General features: G+C 41.2%; 1 protein-coding gene across 1 annotated transcript in view; it reads right to left on the bottom strand.

The window, feature by feature from the left end:
* Positions 1–22,328, bottom strand: part of LOC137322162 (adhesion G protein-coupled receptor F4-like) — a 66,533-nt gene extending 44,205 nt beyond the window's left edge. The window contains exons 1-4 of the mRNA XM_067985276.1: positions 22,289–22,328; positions 12,978–13,145; positions 9,572–9,919; positions 6,698–6,804 (exon numbers count right to left, since the gene is read on the bottom strand). Of these exons, the coding sequence (XP_067841377.1) occupies positions 6,698–6,804; positions 9,572–9,919; positions 12,978–13,145; positions 22,289–22,328 (663 nt within the window). The remainder of the gene's footprint in view (positions 1–6,697; positions 6,805–9,571; positions 9,920–12,977; positions 13,146–22,288) is intronic.
* Between the last annotated feature and the right edge of the window lie 89 nt (positions 22,329–22,417).

Raw genomic sequence — 22,417 nt, 5'->3', positions numbered from 1 at the left:
TAGGCATATTACTTTGGCTAGTAAGTACATTATCCACACTAAGGTAATGGCCAGGAAGAGCTCCATTTTTTAGAAACACACTCAAGTTACTGAATTATCACTTCGAGCCTAGGAAGAGGTTACCAGGTGGTTGAACATGATACCTTGAAATAACATTGGTATGGCATCCACAATGGTTTAATGCCAATGAGAACATTGTATTGAATCACCAAGAATACAACCACAGAAGGGATCAATGCAGGAAAGATCTGCTACCGGTTATGAAGAGAATTAGCTTTGAATTGCAGCAGGTTCTCTCAATTGGTACAATTACCACATTCATGACAGAATCAAATCAGAAAACACATAGTGGGTAGATAAATCCACCAAGTCCAAGAAAGCAACTTTGCTTAAACCTAAGGTTGCAAAAAGTCCAATGCAAATATTCCACATTAGCAAGTCAGGTTCATTTCTATGGTTAAAAAAATAACATTGCTATATTTATACATCATTAAAAAAATCTCTTGTGTTATACAAGCTTTGTGCCAGAAACATTACTTCATGTAACACTTTTCATTTCAACATTTAAAATGGGAAACCATATGGAAACCTTTATAATCGGATACTCATATGTAAACAGTTGCCTGTCACAATTGGTTAATGAACCAACTGATTCACTCAAAATGTTTTTTCAAAAGGTCTTCACCCACCATTTTTCCCAGTAACTGAAATTTCTATGTCCGAAGTTAGGTACTAAACCAAATTTTAAAAAAATCAAAAACAATTACATATTGCACAGTTACGGGATTAAATTTCCCCATTTATTTGCCTTTTGAGTCTTTTAATATCTTCATTAAAGGTTTTTACTTCAGGGCATCAGCCTGAGCATCGACTGGATCTTTTTACTCATAACAGTTGGAGAGTGCATTCAACCACATCTGTGCATTCTGAGCATGTGCTTTACAGAATTTCACAGCAAGCCTCAACAAGAATTGAAAGGTAGGACGGTGAGTTGCTTCATTCTGGGGATTTGTGAGTTTTGCTGCTTTTCTCTAAAAGGTTTTGAGCTGGAATTCTTAAAAGCTTTTCTTTCTGGCAAGTGATTTCACAAATCTTGGCCTAGAAATCCAATCACGCCTGGAAAAGGGAGCTCAGGAGTGGGGAGGCACTGTCCCCACCCGTTAACATGGACTCAGGTAGCACACAATATTTGTGCTGCCGAATCATTTTAATCATGCAGGAGAGCAACCAGCTCTACTTGCGCTACTTATTGGCTGCACGCCTATCAGGGGGTTCAGATATCAGGCATCTTTGACGCCATTAAAGGCAGCCAGCACCTCTTAAAGGGGAAATGCACCCTGGCTGCAGAACAAAGGGAATTCTTAACAATACTAAAATGTCTCCAACAAGCGCTCAGAGAACACTAGGTTCTCTGATGCTGCCTTGGAGGCTCTGGTGCAGGCAGTGGACAGGTGGAGGGACAACCTCTTCTCCCCAGGCGGCAGGAAGCCCTCTAGACATCAACTCAGGAGACAATGGGAAGAGGTCATAGTGTACGTCAATGCCAAGAGTTTAGCACTCAGGGCATGACTGCAATGCCGGCAAAAGTTGAATGACCACACTAGAGTTGTCAAGGCAAGAATACTGCTCTCTTACTCTCTCTTCACATCTACAGCCTCACTACTCACAATACTCCCCTCTCCCACTTCCCTTCACTCTCCTGCAGTCACTGCACCACACTCCACTACACCTCCTTCTACTCATCCTCACCACTATTATAGCTGTCACTTACTTACAAGTCACATCTGACACATCTTACCCACAAGTCACATCTCTCCAACCACTGGTGAGGGCGATGGGTCCTCTGGGTGTGCAGCCAGAGCCAAGTCCACGGCACCATGGGTGGCTCAGCTGTACAGGGGGAGAGCAGGAAGGTCAAGAAAGTGATAGTGAGAGGGGATTCAATAGTTAGAGGAACAGACAAGCGCTTCTGCGGCCGCAGATGTGATTCCAGGATGGTATGTTGCCTCCCTGATGCCAGGGTCAAGGATGTCACTGAGCGGCTACAGAACATTCTGAGGGGGGAGGGTGAACAGCCAGAGATCGTGGTCCACATCGGTACCAACGACATAGGTAGGAAAAGGAATGGGGTCCTGCAGGCAGATTTTAAGGAGTTAGGAAAGAAATTAATAAGCAGGACCTCAAGGGTAGTAATCTCCGGATTACTCCCGGTGCCACGCGCTAGTGAGTTTAGAAATAGGGGGATAGTGCAAATGAATGTGTGACTGGAGAGATGTTGCAGGTGGGAGGGCTTTAGATTCCTGGGGCACTGGGGCCGGTTCTGGAGGAGGTGGGACCTGTACAAGCCGGACGGGTTGCACCTCAACAGCGCCGGGACCAATATCCTCGTGGGGAGGTTTGCTAGTGCTACTCGGGAGGGTTTAATCTAGCTTGGCAGGGGGGTTGGAACCTGAGCATAGAGGGGGACGATGCAGGCATTGTAGTTAAGGAGGAGGATTGTGAAATATTGGAATGAATAAAGATAGTGAGAGAGGAAATATTAAGGGGATTAGCATCTTTGAAAGTAGATAAATCTCCAGGCCTGGATGAAATATATCCCAGGCTTTTAGAGAAGCAAGGGAGGAAATAGTGGAGGCTCTGACCATCATTTTCTAATCCTCTCCGGCTACAGGTGTGGTGCAGGAGGATTGGGGGACTGCTAACGTTGTACCGTTGTCTAAAAAGGGAGCAAGGAATAGACCGAGTAATTACAGGCCAGTCAGCCTAACCTCAGTGGTGGGCAAATTATTGGAAACAATTATGAGGGACAGTATTAATCATCATTTAGAAGGGCATGGATTAATCAAGGACAGTCAGCATAGATTTGTTAAGGGAAGATCGTATCTGACTAACTTGATTGAATTTTTTGAGGAGGTAACAAGGAGGGTCAATGAGGGTAGTGTGTTTGACATAGTCTACATGGATTTTAGCAAGGCTTTTGACAAGATCCCACATGGCAGACTGGTCAGAAAAGTAAAAGCCCATGGGATCCAAGGGAAAGTGGCAAGTTGGATCCAAAATTGGCTCAGTGGCAGGACGCAAAGGGTAATGGTCGATGGGTGTTTTTGTAACTAGAAGGCTGTTTCCAGTGGGGTTCCGCAGGGTTCAGTACTATGTCTCTTGCTTTTTGTGGTATATATTAATGATTTAGACTTAAATGTAAGGGGCATGATTAAGAAGTTTGCAGATGATGCAAAAATTGGCCATGTGGTTAATAGTGAGGAGGAAAGCTGTAGACTGCAGGAAGATATTAATGGACTGGTCGGGTGGGCAGAAAAGTGGCAAATGGAATTCAATCCGGAGAAGTGTGAGGTCATGCGTTTAGGGAGGGCGAACAAGGCAAGGGAATACACAATAAATAGGAGGATACTGAGAGGTGTAGAGGAAGTGAGGGACCTTGGAGTGCATGTCCACAGATTCCTGAAGGTAGCAGAACAGGTAGATAAGGTGGTTAAGAAGGCATATGGAATACTTTCCTTTATTAGCCGAGGCTTAGAATATAAGAGCAGGAATGTTATGTTGAAACTCAGAGGAGGCTGAGGGGTGATTTAATTGAGGCGTATAAAATTATGAGGGCCCTAGATAGAGTGGATAAGAAGAACCTATTTCCCTTGACAGAGAGGTAAATAACCAGGGGGCATAGATTTAAAATAATTGGTAAAAGGATTAGAGGGGAGCTGAGGAGAATTGTTTTCACCCAGAGGGTGGTGGGGGTCTGGAACTCATTGCCTGAAAGGGTGGTAGATGCAGAAATCTACATCGCATTTAAAAAGTACTTGGATGGTCATTTAAAGTGCCGTAACCTACAGAGCTATGGACCAAGTGCTGGAAAGTGGGATTAGGCTGGATAGCTCTTTATCGGCCAGCATGGAAATAATGGGCTGAATGGCCTCCTTCTGTGCCGTAACTTTCTATGATTCTATGAAAAAAGCGACTGTGTTGGTGTGAGTCTTGTGAGGTGTTTAGAGAATGTGCCTATCATTGTTGAATAGCTCGTTGTCAGTGTGTCATAGACTGACTACGAGCTATTCAATAATGATAGGCACATTCTCTAAACACCTCACAAGACTCACACCAACACAAGCGCTTTTTTCATAGAATCATAGAAAGTTACGGCACAGAAGGAGGCCATCGTGTCTATGCTATCCATCATAATCCCAATTTCCAGCATTTGATCCATAGCTCTGTAGGTTACGCTACTTCAAGTGCACATCCAAGAACTTTTTAAATGCGATGAGGGTTTCTGCCTCTACCATCCTTTCAGGCAGTGAGTTCCAGACCCCCACCACCCTCTGGGTGAAAAAAATTCTCCTCAGCTCCTCTCTAATCCTTCTACCAATTACTTTAAATCTATGCCCCCTGGTCACTGACCCCTTTGCTAAGGGAAATAGCTCCTCCCTTTCCACTCTAACTTGGCCCCTCATAATTTTATACACCTCAGTTAAATCACCCCTCAGCCTCCTTTGTTCCAATGAAAACAACCCCAGCCTATCCAATCTTTCATCATGGCTTAAATTCTCCAGTCCTTGCAACATCCTCGTAAATCTTCTCAGTACCCTCTTTAGTGCAATCACATCTTTCCTGTAATGTGGTTTTTCTTGCAGGACAAGATTGCACACAACACCAGACAGCAGGTTAGCACAGAGGAGGTCTGCACACCCTCCCCACCTCTAAGAAAGTGTGTTAGCCATCATGAGCAGGGGCAGAGTCGAGGCCGTGACGACTGACAAGGCTGGATGAGACCTGCACAGGGTTTCTTCATAACTAACTCTCTTTTTCCCTTCTGACTTCTATCTCACCCCATACATGCTGCATGACAGATGCTGTAGCCACTGGGGAAACACTTTGTAGGAGGATATAGTTAATACTGAGTAGGACTGAGACCAAATACAGGAAGATATTAATAAACTTGCAGAATGGGCGTGTAATCAGCAAAATAATTTTTAGACAGATAATTGTGAGGTGGTGCATCTTGGTAGAAAGAATAATGAGGCCACATACTCCTTGGAAAATAAGAATCTAAATGGGGTAGAGGAGCAAAGGGATCTCGGAGTACAGATACACAAATCACTAAAAGTAGCGACGCAGGTTAATAAGGGCATAAAAAAGGAAAGTAAGCACAGGGGCACTGGAAGTGGTACAAAGACAATTTACAAGAATGATGCCAGAACTGAGAGGTCATACGTAACAGGAAAGATGAAACAGGCTGGGGCTCTTTTCTCCAGAAGGCTGAAGGGTGACCTGATAGAGGTCTTTAAGATTATTAAACGGTTTGATAGGGTAGACGTAGAGAAGATGTTTCCATGGCATGGACCAGTTGGGCTGAACGGCCTGTTTCTATGCTGTACATTCTATGTAATTCTATGTAGGACCACTAGGGAATGTAAATAAAAATATAAGACAGGCAGTAAGGGGTTGCCCAAGGATGATTCATGATTTTCTTCGTCAATGCTGACATACTGTGAGAATATTTATTTTGGATTTGGTGTTAGTGTTTATCTTTGTAATGAAGTGAGGGCAAGACCTCAGGAAAGGGATATTGGCCTTGGATGGGGTACACGATTCACCAGAATGTAACCAGGGCTTAAAGGGATAAATTGTGAGGCCAGGTTGCATAAACTTGGTTTGCATTCCCTTGAGTTTATACGGTTGAGAGGTGATCTCATCAAGGTATTTAAAATGATAAACGGATTCGGTAGGGTCGATGGAGAGAAACTGTTGCCTCTTGAGGGGGATTCCAGAACAACGGGGTATAATCTTAAAATTAGAACAATCCACTTCGGAGTGAAATCAGGAAGCCCTTTCTCACACAAGGTGTGGTGGAACTCTTTCCCCCAAAAGAATTGGGCCAATTCAAATTATCGAGTCTGAGATCAATAGATTTATGTTAGGTAAGGGTATCAAGGGATATGGAGCAAAGGTGGGTAAATGAAGTTGAGATAAGGTCAGCCATGATCTAATTGAATGGAGGAACAGGCTCATGGGGCTTAATAACCTACTCCTGTTCATATCATCCTATTACTGCCTTTTATGATAAGCTACCTAATCTATGGAAAGCAAAAGACATTTGAGGGGTAATTTTCCAATTTTGCACTCTAGTCATGTCGGTTGGGAGCGCACATCAAAAATTCAGCCACATGAGTAGAATTGGCCTATAATCTCTGGAGTTTAGAAGAATGAGAGGTGATCCCGTTGAAACATATAAGATTCTGATGGGGCTTGACAGGGTAGATGCTGAGAGGTTGTTGGCTGGAGGGTCTAGAATTCGGGGGCATAGTCTCAGGATAAGGGGTCAGCCATTTAGGACTGAGATGAAGAGGAATTTCTTCATTCCGAGGGTTGTGAATCTTTGGAATTCTCTACCCCAGAGGGCTGTGGATGCTCAGTCATTGAGTATATTCAAGGCTGAGATAGATAGATTTTTGGACTCTAGGGGAATCAAAGGATATGAGGATCAGGCGATAAAGTGGAGTTGATGTCTACCCTTGCTCCTATTTCTTACGTTCTTATGCTGCTTAAGATTTTCTGACCATTAATAGCATAGCACAGCATACACTGAATTTCTGCTATACTCTCCTGAAGGGCAAGGCTCCAACCAGTAGCACAAAGTTAAAAAAAATACCCTTGAGTTTCTAATGTTATTCATTCAGTTACATACCAAAGTCTTAACATTTTGTGACAGGCTCTTATACAAGGGTGAGGAAGAATCTCTTAGTTCCTTTGTAAAATTCAGATCTGTAAATTGGATTGCAAATCTCCGCGTTGCTGCAAAAAAACAAAAATAGGCATCATTAATCTTTATTGTTTCAAATATAAAGAAGGTGTAATTTTTTAATAAAACTTAAGGTACTTTATATTGTGATTGAATTATGGTTATTCTATAATCCAGCATCCTCAAAGAAGTATGGGTGGAATTTTTCAGAAAAATATTATAGAAAACTGCAAATTTCATTGATTAATAAAAATAGAATGATCATTGTGTAATTAAGAGATTCAGGCTAGTTTATAACACTACTGTTATTTATAATACTTGCTGTGTCAATATTACCTGGTGTTTTAGTTTATCCTTTGGTCAGTTTTAGTGCTGGCAGTCAATTTAGGTGCCAGCTCAGTATGTTCCATGTCTACAATAAATGATAATATTCCCTCAACATTACGAAGGATGGTGACCCACATTACTGCATTACTTGCTGAGAAATAATCTGTCATTGATGACCAGCACATTATGGTCAGGATTTTCCACTACTGTGGAATCCCGGTACGTCTTCCGTAGGGTTCGAGTTTCATTGACTGCAAAGATGCACCCTCAACACCACCAATTTTCCAGGTTTACACCAATTTGTATATTTTACGGCAGGCTCCCCAGACTCTGCCAGAGAGTCTGCCCAGGAGGATGACTGATTGCACTGGGCAATTTGGACATTTTAATTTTTAAATTTCTCCCCCCCACCTCCGCCACACATAATGACACTGAATAACAGGCACCCCCAGCATCACTGTTGCTACAGGTGCAAGTAAGAAAAATATATTGGAGGACATATTTCTATTGTTTGCATTCCATTACAATTGCCCACCCATATATGGCAGGACACATTCTACTTCCTCATCACTTCCTGGCAGAAGTGACTCCCTGTTCCATTCAATTCATCCTGTAGCGACATAACTCAAGAGGAAAATCTAGACTTCTATGTTCAGTATATATATATATATATATATTTAAAAGATCAATAGGAAAAATATACAGATAGGGCAGAAAAGCAATCATGAAATTAGCTCTTTCACTAAATTTGCAATATTTGAAATAAATACAACAATGTTTCATCCTTCCTCCAAAAATCTCCAATAAAAAATGTATTGCTTTCCTCTGTGCATCGTATGGCTCTCCGTTCAGTTGCACAACTTTCCATGATATTGAAATATTTAGCAATAGCCTGTTCTGCCACCTCTTCCCATTCAGCCCTTACTGTAATTTGTTTTGAGGAAGATGCCCCTTATGCCCAAAGGTGGCACACTTCCTTGCCTGCACCTCCATGAACACAACTTCTGAAGCTGTATCAGTAAAGGGAACAGTCATGCCTGCAACCTTGGAATTGTCAGACTTTGTACTCTGCTTCAAAGCTGCTCTCCAAACCAACCAGTTCCTGCCCCACACTAAGTGCACGTACACCTTTATTGTGCTCTACCTGCACTTTTAAGGCTCTTCAAATGGAATCCTGCCCCCATCCTTGGCTCTATCAGTGAGCCATACAAAGTGCACTGCGAGGCGCAGCACCCATATGCTAACGAAGAGACTGCACAAAATTTGGCAAGACCCCTCCTCAGTGCACTTGTGGTGCAAAGTGCACCTGCGTTGCTGGCTTGTCTCAGACCCTTCAAGTTTGACAGTGTTTGGGTGCACTTCCATTTAAATTAGTTTGGAACTATGTGCAATAGCTTCTCCTGCTTTGTGGTATGTAATCCACTACTTTAGGCTTTGTAAGCAATATGCCATTTGAAAGCATTGTTATTATTAACAGAAATAAAGCCTTCTGGTCTAAACCTCACACTATCACAAAACAAATATTCAATCTGTGACTTAAGTCTTACAAACTAGGCTTTGATATTCTCTTACAGAAAGACTCATTACCAGTTAGGGCAACACTTAGTTCAAATCCCGTGGAAGAATAACAGGTTGTTTGCTTTTGGTTTGGTCTGCATTCTTCAAATGACATTTCCCATGTACTAAGTATTTAGTAGTATTTATTTTTGGAAAACAGCGTTTATATCAGAGGGATTTACACTCCCATAACCACCATTCCTGGGGCTGGTTTGCCTCATTCTTCTGCTCATACCAGCCGCTAATCCCTTCATTGGCCTTTCCCCGGCCAGAATACAGGAACTCCCGGGCTGGAAATTTTCTGCAAGGAGGTGCTGTAAACAGTTTAGGGTGACTATAAATGTAATTAAATGCTTAACTTCACTTCACTGAATAACAGTATAACTGAAACCAAAGAGATGAATTTCCATGAGGATTCTCCTGCTCTTCCATTAACTTTCAGCAGAGGACCTATGAAAAGCCCGAGAAAACAGCCTAAATGATGTGCACGCCATTCTTCCAAAATTTCCACGGCTCTTCTGCCGAAGTAAAGGCAGACAAGTAGGAGAATCCCCACAGAAATTCACTCCCCAAGAATTCAGTAAGTGGAGGATCATGGTCACAAAGCTGTCAGTGCCACCAACTCGGATTAATGATTCTTGAAATGGTCGATATTTCAGAACTGGTTGCCTTAATGTCCTACTTAGTTTCCAATACTTTTTCTGCAATTACACTATTCATTTATATTTGTTACACAGATCAGTATTGTTACTGTTATTTCTTTAAAATAATGCGAGCTAGATGACATTCAGTTCAGACCTACAAGTGTACTTTCTTATTTGTTCAATGTACCGAACCCAGCTCGCATGGTCATTGCTGATGTTGACGCAGTGGTGGGTGCTGTTGTAGTTGTCTTAACCTTTGACACAGTTGTTGGTGTTGTTGTAGTTGTCTCACCTTTTGACCCAGTTGTTGTAGTTCGTGTGGTTTTTGATCCAGTTGTTGGTGTTGTTGTAGTTGAGGTAGTTTGTGACACCATTGTTGGTGTTGTTCTTGGTGTACTTGACGCAATTGTTGATGTTCCTATTGATGATACGATTGTGGGTGCAGTACTTTGTGTGGGGGTTGTCGTTATAGGTGCAAGCTCACAGAATGTCCCTTCTGTTGGATAATCCTTGATGCAGTCACAGGTCTGGTCTTTTGTAATATTCACACTGCAAGAGTGGTACTTTCTACAGAACGTTGAGTTCCAAGTAAATTGATCATCACACGTGCATCGAATTTCATTATTCACAGATTGACAGACTACAGGGAAAAAAAGCAAAAGTTATTAAAACATTACCAATAATCTGTGGTTTCCAGGTACTCAGCAGAGATTTATTTCCCCATCACTTAGTAATGGATCCATGACATATTAAACAAAGCCAACAAATCAATATCCAATACATTATCTTGTGACATTTTGTGAATTAAGTATAGAGATTTGTAAATTCGTTCTAGCCATAAAAAAACTTTGAAAGTGGAAAAACATTTACCAGCAAAGAATACGAACTTTGCTAAAGCCATAAGTATAACTTGTATTTAACCAAAGTGGGAGGGGGGATTCAGTAATTACCTGCTAAGTGATGTAATTTATCAAAGCCAAATTCCAATTTAAGCTTGAAATGAGTTATTTCACCATTGCCCTCATTTAAGTGAAGTTAAATGGCAAAAAGGTGTTGATTAATTCTTAACCTTTAATTACTGTGCTGCTTTATATTATAGGAATCAATATACTTGATTGCTAGAATATTTAATATATTTAATGTATAATATTTAATGTACAAGACTTCATTCCCACAACAGAATCTCGCTCAATGCGAACGCAGATCAGAGAATTAGGCCCAGAGGTCAGCATATCCGATTTATGTGCTCCCCATTTTTCAGTGAGCATTACATCATAAAATGTACCTCTATATGTTTTGGATGGATGACCATACCACAGAATACCAGGCCAACAGTGGCTTTGACATAGTGCCCCTGGAGCTTTTTGAGACATGGAGATGTGAAAACATGGAGGCAAATTATTTGCAAAACAAGTCAATTCCTTCCATTGATCACATACTATTTTCTCTACTGATATCTCTGCCCCATTATTGAGCGAAGTGACTAATCACAGGTAAAAATAGAAGATGAAGCTCCATAAGATACTCTCAGACCCCCAAAGTAATTGAACACAATTCCCAGGTCATCGATCTAGAATTACAACCTACATGATTCAATCTGGGCCAGTTGCATTGCACAGATGATAGTTCTATAATTCCAACATTGCGATCTGTAGAATATTTGGTTACATCTTTATATATTTTTTCATGTAATATTTAATCTTTCTCAACCAGATAATTATTCAGTTCTTTTAATAAAAAGTGCATTAATACTAATTTTGATTCGGAATCTATTCACATATCTGATGATTTGAGGGGGGAAGTATCAATGTCTTTTAAAATTAATTTTTCAATGAATTTTGTGATTATCGCAGCGAGAGATGTCAGTGCTGAGAAATGGAACACATCTGCCACTTTTGGCACCAGTGTTAGTATCAAGCACCATCAAATAAGGTAAAACTTAAGTCAGATGTACAGTAAAGCTCCTTCTACTGTGCCCAACAGAATACCTTAATCCCATCCTTACAGGAACACTCCCTACTGCACCATGTTAATTTTTCCAATTATCACATCTACCATTGTTATGGTCTGAGAGTGAGATTGTCACTTTAGTGTCAAATCGTGGTCAGTTTTGTATTCTGGGCCCAATTCGGTTAAGACTGTCCAAACTCATTTTTATATGATTTTACAATCAGCAGAGATTTTCATTTCATCAGTCTGAATTGGACTTATGCCCACATGCCAGTGGTTCTAGAACAGTTACTAACTCAACACAGCTCCCAGTTCCGTTCTATTATAACATCTAGTGTTGCTTGAATCATGTTAATTCTGCGCTTGTGTCCTCTAGATTTGTTACACTGCATATATTCACATTATCCATTTTATTCACCTCAGATGAATTACCACTTCCAAACCCATAAAGGAACTGGATATCAGATACACAGCCAGATAGGGCTCAGGGCCAAATCTGGCATTTATTATTTTACCACAAATAATTAAAGTCAAGCAGAACAAAGCAAAATGTTCAGAAGTCATCACAAGGAAGACATTAAAGTCTCAGAAATCTTGGTCAATCTAGACTGTACACAGTACATACAGTATATGTACACTATAGTCAATATTGTGATATGCTTTCAGGCAATTAGTTTAAAAAGATAACAATAGAAACTTTTTTTTAATTCTGCGAATAGTTTTGCAAATTATTTTTTTGCTGAAGAATGGTGGAGATTTGTATTTGCTTTGGACTGCAACAGATAGGATTGGCACACAATGACATTTTTCTTGCTAAACAACTCCTGGCCACTAGATGGAGGAATATGTTTGATATTGAAGTCAAACGAAATGAAAATCGGGAAAGATGTATAATGGGAGTCTGAATCAATATTGTCCGCTTCACACTATCGCCAAAAGTCAAAATTACCTCCTTTGTGTATGAGTCAGACAGTTAAATAAAGCAGCCTTTCATAATGTGCCTGTCACCATAACGTATTTTTATGTAGCTTGCAAAGGGAGTTTTATAAAGTGTAGTTACTATGTTTGATGTACAATTTCAGAACCAACTTCAGATTTATTGAACATGAGTATTTTTTTTCCCGTTTTGTCCCTTATGTTTCCTTCTCCCCTGAAGACAACTGACTCTCATGTGGGAATGTACCACAAGCACTGGCAGCCTGGTACCTCATCGATAAAGCTCTTCTTCATCTGTAAGCCCACACAGTAATTGCTGGCTGGCAATTTGATGTGGGGCATCACAGCAAGCATGATTCTGTCCTTACAATATGCCCAGTCGCTTTCCAACAGCAGTCACTGATTAGAAACCAGAAGCAGGAGTCTTTGCTGATTTTTCCTCCAGAGGTATTGAGGTTGACTGCAGTCCCTTTACTGTTACACCTTCTGTGATCAGCTAACTCAGCACAGACTGGGATTGAACCTAGAATCTCCCGATATTAGCACACTTGGTGGTGGCTTTACCAGTAAAGCAGCAGAAGAACTTGGTGAACCAAAGCAGACAGCTCCAGTTGAGGATCTACTGCCAGTGTAAAGGGTCTCCTTCTGTTTATGATATATATATATATATATATATATAAGAGACATATAAGAGACTCTTCAGCTGAAGCACCATTTGCACCATAGGCCAATTTTGAGATGATATTAAATGAGTTATCATTGCAAATGGCATATTTTGCATAAAATTTTTGATATATTCTGTTCACACTCACCTGTTGTAAGGGTGATGTTATAAATTTTCAAAGTGCCATTTAGTGATTCAATAGGCAATTCAAAGGGATATGATAATTCATTCAGTAAAAGTTTCAGCAAGTCTTCAGAAATGTCATTTTCGTTGAGGCTTACTTCAACATCTATCTCATATTCAACTTGTTGATTGACTGTAGCATTTAACAACCAAAAAATAGAGTTAGGTCAGGGCAAAAATATTAAACGGTAACATTTAATAACAAAACAGTCAAATCTGGTTAATAGTTTGCCACCACCAAAAATAAAACATGAGTGGAAATGAAGTGTTTTTTTTTCATGCAAACTGGAATGCCTGTAAAAAAAAAATCCTAGTATAATCTAAGAAGATCGGAAGCAGGCTAATGTGGTGTCCATGTTCAAAAAGGGTGATAAATCAGATACAGGCAATTACAGACCCACTAGTCTTACTTCCAAAGCATGTAAAATAATGGAATCGATTATCTGGAGTAAACATAAGAATATCTGTACAATAATAACCTAGTAAACAGCAATCAACCCAGATTCAGAAGGAGTAGATCTTACCTAATCAATCTCCTCAACTTCTTTCAGGAATTGACATCCCAAAAGGACTGTGGGAAGCTCTTCAGAATGATGTAGTCAGACTTCCAAAAAGCATTTGACAAAGTTTCACATTAAAGACTATTAGTTAAACACAAACCATTAGGGATCCAGGGTAAAGAAATTGCTGAATGGTAGAAAACAACAAGTGCTCATTAAAGGACTCATGTCAGGGTGAGGTGGGGGCTGAGAGGGCAGGGGTGGGGGTGCTGAGTGAGGTGCCCTAGGGCTTGGTGTTGGGAATAGTACTGTTTTTAATTGAGATAAATGACAAAGGCACAGGTACGATGGGCTGAACGGCCTCCTTCTGTGCTGTATCGTTCTATGATTCTATGACCTAGATTCAGAAACTCAATGCAATATGGTCAAATTTGCAGGTGATCCCAAACTAAGAGGGGCAGTGGATTCAGAGGAGGATGTTCAGAAATTACAGATTAAGTTGAATAAACTATGCAAGTTGGCAGAATAATATGAGATGAAATGCAGAAAAGTGTAAAGTACTGCACAAAGGAAGAATAAACTAGTGACACATGTACTCCATGAATGGTGTTGAAATAGCCAAGGACAAAATCAAAAGAGTCCTAGTATTCACTCTAGACTCAATGCTCAATATGTCCGACCGATGCAGAGCAGCAATCAATAAAGCCAATGGAATGTTGAACAATATAGCCCAAAACATTGGAATACAAATCATGACCAAAACCATATGGTGCAGTCAGACTGCATCTTGACTACTGCATCCAAGCTGGCTACAAAACAGAGAGTAGGTGTTAAAGGTAGTTACTCAGACTGGCAAAAAGTGGGAAGTGGTGTTCCACAAAGATCGGTGCTGGGACCACTATTGTTCACCGTATACATAAACAATTTGGACGCAGGACTCGGAAGTACAATGTCAAAATTTGTGGATGACACCAAATTGTGGGGTATAGTTAATACTGAGGAGGACTGGGACAAAATACAGGAAGACATTAATAAACTTGCAGAAAGGGCATGTAATTAGAAAATGAATTTCAATATAGATAAGTGTGAGGTGGTACATTTTGGTAGGAAGACTAAAGAGGCCACATATTCCTTGGAAAATAAGAGACTAAATGAGGTGGAGGAGCAGAGGAATCTGGGGGTACAGATACACAAATCACTAAAAGTAGCGACACATGTTAATAAGACCATAAAAAAGCAAACAAAGCACTGGGGTTCATTTCTAGGGGGATAGAATTGAAAAGCAGAGATGTTAAACTTGTATAGAATCTTGGTTAGACTACACTTGGAATACTGTGAACAGTTCTGTTATAAAAAGGATTTAGAGGCACTGGAGAAGGTGCAAAAAAGATTTTCCAGGATGATACCAAAACTGAGAGGATATACTTATCAGGAAAGGCTGAACAGGCTGGGGCTCTTTTCTCTACAAAAGAGAAGGCTGAGGGGTGACCTGATGGAGGTCTTTAAAATTATGAAAGGATCTGATAGGGTAGACGTAGAGAAGATGTTTCCACTTGCGGGGGAAACCAGAACTAGGGGCCATAAACAGAAGATAAACACTAATAAATCCAATAGGGAATTCAGGAGAAACTTCTTTACCCAGAAAGTGGTTAGAATATGGAACTCGCTACCATAAGGAGTAGCTGAGGTGAATAGCATAGATGCAATAAAGGGAAAGCTGGATAAACACATGAGGGAGAAAGGAATAGAGGGATAAGTTGATAGGGTTAGATGGAGAAGGGTGGGAGGAGGCTCGTGTGGAGCATAAACACCGGCATGGATCTGTTGGGCCGAATGGCCTGTTTCTATGCTGAAAATTCTATGTAATTCTATGTAGTTCTGGTTGCTAGGACACAAGGAAGAAATTCAAGTTCTAGAGGCAGGAAAGAGAAGAGCAACAAAGCTGATCCAGAGTGTCAAGTGCTGAGTTATGAGGAAACACTTGGGCTTTTCAGCCTGGAAAGGAGGCAGCTGAAAGGCAACCTTACAGAAGTATGTAAGATAGTTCAGAGAATGAAAAGGTAAATCCAGCACATTGTTTTAAATTAAATAGCGAAAGTAAGACTAGGAGACTCAGATTCAAATTAGTAAAAGATAAATTTATGACTAACAACAGGAAATTCTTTTTCATACAAAAAGTGATCAACAAATTGAATGGACTTCCAGGAAGAATAGTGAAGGCGACAACCGCAGAATCTTTGAAGAAACAATTAGATGTTGAAATGTTGAACACTTTAGGAACTCTCTGAGTGGATGAATTAAGATAAGCCAAATGGCCTTTCTCACTGATTTAAATTTATTTCCTCTGATCCTACTTTGCTGGCTTGTTTGAAGTAATATTCATTAATTCTCATCAATACTTTTTATACTTCAATGAGGTCCCCCTTTATATTCCTTCTTTCTAGACTGCACAGCTAAGACTGCTTTATCTGACTCTAGCCTCTTGTGCATCCCCACTCCCATTGCTCTACTACTGTCAGCCATGCCTTCAACCACCTCAGCCCCACCTTCAGTCACCTTAGCCCCATGCTTTGGAATTACTTCCCTAAACACCTTCTCCTTACCACCTCTCCCTCTTCCTTTAAGACCCTCTTTGAATCATAAGAATATAACAAATAGAAATAGGGCTAGGCCATACCTCCTCTCGAGCCTGCTCCATCATTCAATAAGATAATGGCTGGTCTTCAACCTTAACTCCATTTTCCCGGCTGATCCCGATATCCCTTGGTTCCCCTAGAGTCCAAAATCTATCTATCTCCGCCTTGAATGCGACTCAGCATCCACTGCCCTCGGAGTAGAGAATTCAAAAGATTCACAATCCACTGAGTGAAGAAATTCCTCCTCATCTCAGTCTTAAATGGCCGACCCCTTATCCTGAGACTATGCCCCCTAATTCTAGACTCGCCAGCCATGGAAAATAATCTCTTAGCATCTACAATGTCAAGCCCCCTCAGCATCTTATATGTTTCAATGAGATCACCTCCCATTCTTCTAAACTCCAGAGAGTATAGGCCTATTCTACTCAATCTCTCCTCATAGGTTAACCCTCTCTTCCAAGGAATCAATCCAGTGAACCTTTGTTGCACCACCTCTAAGGCAAGTATATCCTTCCTTAAACTAGGAGACCAAAACTGCATACAGTACTCCAGATGTGGTCTCACCAATTGTAGCAAGACTTCCTTACTCTTGTACTCCAACCCCCTTGCAATAAAGGCCAACATGCCATTTGCCTTCCTAACTGCTTGCTTTGCCTGCATGCTAACTTTCTGTGTTTCTTGTATGAGGACACCCACTCGGAATGCAAACATTTAATCGTTTCTCACCATTTAAACATATTCTTCCTAGCAAAGTGAATAAGCTCACATTTCCCCACATTATACTCCATCTGCCACTTTCTTGCCCACTCAGTTAACCTGTCCATATCCCTTTGCAGACTCTTTGTGCCCTCCTCACAGCTTACTTTCCTACCTAGCTTTGTATCATCAGCAAACTTGGATAAATTACTCTCGGTTCCTTCATCTAAGTCATTCGTATAGATTGTATATAGCTAAGGCCCAAGCACTGACCCTTGCAGCACTCCACTAGTTACAGCCTGCCAACCTGAAAATACTCCTCACTTGCCTGGATGAGTGCAGCTTCAACAACACTCAAGATGCTCGACACCATCCAGGACAAAGCAGCCCGCTTGATTGGCACCCCATCCACCACCCTAAACATTCACTCCCTTCACCACTGGTGCACAGTGGCTGCAGTGTGTACCATCCACAGGATGCACTGTAGCAACTCGCCAAGGCTTCTTTGACAGCACCTCCCAAACCCGCAACCTCTACCACCTAGAAGGACAAGAGCAGCAGGTACATGGGAACAACACCAGCTGCACGTTCACCTCCAAGTTACACACCATCCCAACTTGGAAATATATCACCGTTCCTTCATCGTTGCTGGTTCCTAACAGCACTGTGGGAGAACCTTCACCACACGGACTGCAGCGGTTCAAGAAGGCAGCTCACCACCACCTTCTCAAGGGCAATTAGGGATGGGCAATAAATGCCGGCCTCGCCAGTGACGCCCACATCCCATGAACGAATTTTTAAAAATGACCCGTTTATCCCTACTTTCTGCTTTCTGTCTATTAACCAATCCTCTATCCATGCTAATATATTACCCCCAACCCCATGTGCCCTTATCTTGCATAACAATATTTTATGTGTCACCCTTTCGAATGCCTTTCGAAAAGCCAAATATACTACATACACTGGTTCCCCTTTATCTGCTAGTTACAAAGAACTCTAACAAAACTGTCAAACACGATTTCCCTTACATTAAACCATGCTGACTCTGCCTAATCATATTATGATTTTCTAAGTGCCCTGTTACCACTTCCTTAATAATGGATACCAGCAATTTCCCGACGACTGATGTCAGGCTAACTGGCCTGTAGTTCTTTTTTCTCTCTCCTTCTTTCTTAAATAGCGTGGTTACATTTGCTACCTTCCAATCCACTGGGACCGTTCTAGAATCTAGGGAATTTTGGAAGATCACAACCAGTGCATCCACTATCTCTGCAGCCACAACTTTTAGAACTGTAGAATGTAGGCCATCAGGTCTAGGGGATTTGTTGGCTTTTTGTCTAGTACTTTTCCTCTACTGATATTAATTATTTTAAGTTCCTCACACTCATTAGACCCTTGGTTCCCCACTATTTCTGGTATGCTTTTTGTGTCTTCTACTATGAAGACAGAAACAAAATATTTGTTTAATATCTCTGCCATTTCCTCATTTCCAATTATAATTTCTCCTGTCTCAGCCTCGAAGGGACCAATGTTTACTTTTGCTACTCTCTTCCTTTTTACATACTTGTAGAAGCTCTTACAATCCATTTCTATATTTCTTGTTAGTTTACTCTCATTCTATTTTCTCCCTTTTTTTCAATTTTTTGGTCATCCTTTGCTGATTTCTAAAATCCTTCGGCTCACTACTCTTCTTTGCAACATTATAGGCCTCTTCTTTTAATCTAATACTATCCTTAACTTCCATCTCACTGACCAAACTTTTGGTCACCACTCTGAATTTCTTTTTTGCTCTATGTTATGCCTCTATGACGTGCTTTGGGATGTTTTTCTATGTTAAAGGTGTTATATGAATGCAAGTTGTTCCTGTTGTTGCAGGGAAGATAGCTGATAATATGTCAATGGTTACTGACTATACAACAGGCCAATTGCTGTGAAAATTTATGTATCAAAATTACTGTCAATAGGTAAACCAATAAATTAGTTTGGATTTGGTAGCCCTGACTACCAATGTCTCCATGTGTCATTATATAAAATAACTTGATTACAAATTTTACTTCAGAATTTTTCCATTGAAGCCTCTAAGATCAAAGGAAACCGTGTATTTAAAGCTCCACTTTGTGGCATTCAATAAGTTACTGGCATAACAATTGTACAGTGATGTGAAAATTAAAAACTGTGGGCCTGAAATTCCGCAGACTCTTGTAAGAAAGCAGAAGTGCAGTGGAGCAGGACTTCCGCCTGTTGCTTTGCCTAACCATTAACCCCCATCTCAAATTGCTGGGGTGGATGTTCTGCACCTGTGGGAATGCAACATAGGTGCCCACCCTGATGAGATGGCGGAAATAAGAACAGCACCCTGTTATTATGGCATGGGAATCCAAGGCCCTGGAGGGCCTAAGAAAATTGGCTTTCATTTTTTTTTGCATGTACCTTATTTCCAGTAATCTTGGTGTTGTCTGAAGGTCTAGTAAAGGGAATGATGCCTGCTCTCTGATCAGGTGGTGAGCTGAGCAGAATTTCCAGGCTAGCCCGGGAGCACCCGCCAGACATGCCCCAAACTGGTCCCAGGACATGGGAGTTCTGGCAGAAGATGCACCCACCTACCCCGATCTGGATTTCCAATACAGCGCAAATGGGGCAGAAATCCGACAGATCGAGGTTCTGTCCCAAACTGCCATTGGCATTGCATCGCACTTCGACCTTACCCTCCCCCCTGAATTTTGGATTCTATATAACAAAGCAGATGCAAAAATTAAGTTTTGAAAAACTCTCTACATGCATGGGGTTAGGTTTTCATCTTCACCGCCTGTCCAGTAATCTGGTGGAGCGAATCATCCGCCCTTTACAGAACTTGCCATTTTCACTCCATTGAAATCAATGGGATGAATGTCAGGCCGGTTTTATAAAGGGCAGGCACTCCACTCCGCCAGATTACCACCCAGATAGAGAAGGTGAAAGCCACCCCATGGAGTCTACCCAACACTGTTGAGATTTGACCTTTGAACTATGATATAGCACAGTGACATTCATTCTGAGCAAGTTTGGAGCCAGTAATAAGTTATTAGTTCAATATTATTCTAGTTTAAAGGATTTCATTGAAAGGTTGACAATAAATATTTGTGATATTCTTCCTGACACACTGAAATTCAGACTTTAGTTAACCCCAACCATGTGCTGCTTTCCTCTTATTTGGCTCATAAAACTAGAATAATTTTATTATTTCAAAATCGGCCGGATTTTGTTCTGAGCAGTGAACGAATGACGCCCGCCACTCGTTAGACTTGGACTTCTCCATAGACTTTTCATGGGCGTTTTCACAGCAAGTTCCTCTTATCCAATGTGACGCCCTCTCCTGGACATCTGGGACTTGTGTGAACGGGGCAAGTAACTGTCTACCCCCTTAATCAATCAGTTTGAAGCATGTTAATAAACAGTACAGTCAAAACCAGAAAGCGTAAGTTAGAATCGGGAATTCAATGTCAAATCAGTTACAGAAAGTGAAATAAAGAGAGGGTAAGAAATATTGAATTAAAAGATAGTGATAAAAGAGTCAGAAATAAAAAATTAAAAAAGTTAAATTAAAAATGTTTTTTGTTTAATGACCAACAACAATTAAAATCTGAAGGAATGAGACTCCACGCATGTAAAAGTTAATTTTCAGTGCCAGAGAGGTTGTTTGGCAGTCATCCAATTTGGCAGGAATCCAAAAGTCTTCTAAAGGCATGTAAACAGTAAAAGGGTTGCAGGAGGAAGGTGGGGCTGATTAGGGACCGTAAAGGAGATCTATTCATGGAGGCAGAGGGGCAGGACGAGGTACTAAAAAAGTACTTTGCATCTGTCTTTATCAAGGAAGAAGATGCTGCCAGAGTCTCAGTAAAGGAAGATACAGTTGCGGTACTGGATGGGCTAAAAATTGATAAAGAAGAGGTAATTGAAAGGCTAGCTGTACTTAAAGTAGATAAGTCACCCAGTCCGGATGGGATGCATCCTAGGTTGCTGAGGGAAGTAAGGATTGAAATTGCGGAGATACTGGTCATAATCTTCCAAACATCCGTAGATACGGGGGTGGTGCCAGAGGACTGGAGAACTGCAAATGTTACACCCTTGTTCAAAAAAAGGGTGCAAGGATAAACCCAGCATCTATAGGCCAGTCAGTTTAACTTCAGTGGTGGGGAAACTTTTAGAAACGATAATCTGGGACAGAATTAACAGTCACTCGGACGAGTGTGGATTGATTAGGGAAAGCCAGCACGGATTTGTTAAAGGCAAATTGTGTTTAACTAAGCTGATAGAGTTTTTTGATGAGGTAACAGAGAGAGTAGATGAGGGCAATGCAGTTGATGTGGTGTGTATGGACTTGCAAAAGGCGTTTGATAAAGTGCCGTATGGTAGGATTGCGGCCCATGGAATAAAGGGGGCAGTAGCAACATGGATACAGAATTGGCTAATGGACAGGAAACAGAGAGTAGTGGTGAACGGTTGTTTTTCGGACTGGAGGGAGGTGTACAGTGGTGTTCCCCAGGGGTCAGTGCTGGGACCATTCCTTTTCTTGATATATATTAATGACTTGGACTTGGGTGTACAGGGCACAATTTCAAAATTTGCAGATGACACAAAACTTGGAAGGGTAGTAAACAGTGATAGATTTCAAGAGGATATAGACAGGCTGGTGTCTTGGGTGGACACGTGGCAGATGAAATTTAGCACAGAAAAATGCGAATGATACATTTTGGTAGGATGAATGAGGAGAGGCAATATTAACTAGAGGGCACAACACTCAAAGGGGTACAGGAACAGAGAGATCTGGGGGTATATGTGCACAAATCATTGAAGGTGGCAGGGTGCGTTGAGAAAGCGGTTAAAAAGCATATGGGATCCTGGGCTTTATAAATAGAGGCATAGAGTACAAAAGTATGGAAGTCATGGTGAACCTTTATAAAACACTGGTTCGACCACAACTGGAGTATTGTGTCCAGTTCTGGGCACGACACTTTAGGAAAGATGTGAAGGCCTTGGAGAGGGTGCAGAAGAGATTTACTAGAATGATTCAGGGATGAGGGACTTTAGTTATGTGGATAGACTGGAGAAGCTGGGGTTGTTCTCCTTGGAACAGAGACGGTTGCGAGGAGATTTGATAGAGGTATTCAAAATAATGAAGGGTCTAGACAGAGGAGATAGAGAGAAACTGTTCCCATTGGTGGAAGGGTTAAGAACCAGTGGACATAGATTTAAGGTGATTGGCAAAAGAACCAAAGGTGACATGAGGAAAATCGTTTTTACACAGCGAGTGATTGTGATCTGGAATGTACTGCCTGAGGGGGTGGTGGAGGCAGATTTAATCATGGCTTTCAAAAGGGAACTGGATAAGTACTTGAAAGAAAAAAATTGCAGGGCTACGGGGATAGTGCAGGGGAGTGGGGACTAGCTGGATTGCTCTTGCATACGGCCGGCGTCGACTGGATGGGCCAAACGGCCTCCTTCCATGCTGTGACCTTTGTATGATTCTATGATTCTATTAAGAATTACCACACCATTAACAGGGTGCTTAGACTTAAAATGACTTGACGTACCTT

This window comes from Heptranchias perlo, chromosome 5, assembly GCF_035084215.1.
Source record: "Heptranchias perlo isolate sHepPer1 chromosome 5, sHepPer1.hap1, whole genome shotgun sequence".
Lineage (NCBI taxonomy): Eukaryota > Metazoa > Chordata > Chondrichthyes > Hexanchiformes > Hexanchidae > Heptranchias > Heptranchias perlo.
The sequence above is the reverse complement of the archived record's forward strand: the minus strand, read 5'-3'. Positions and strand labels throughout refer to the sequence as shown.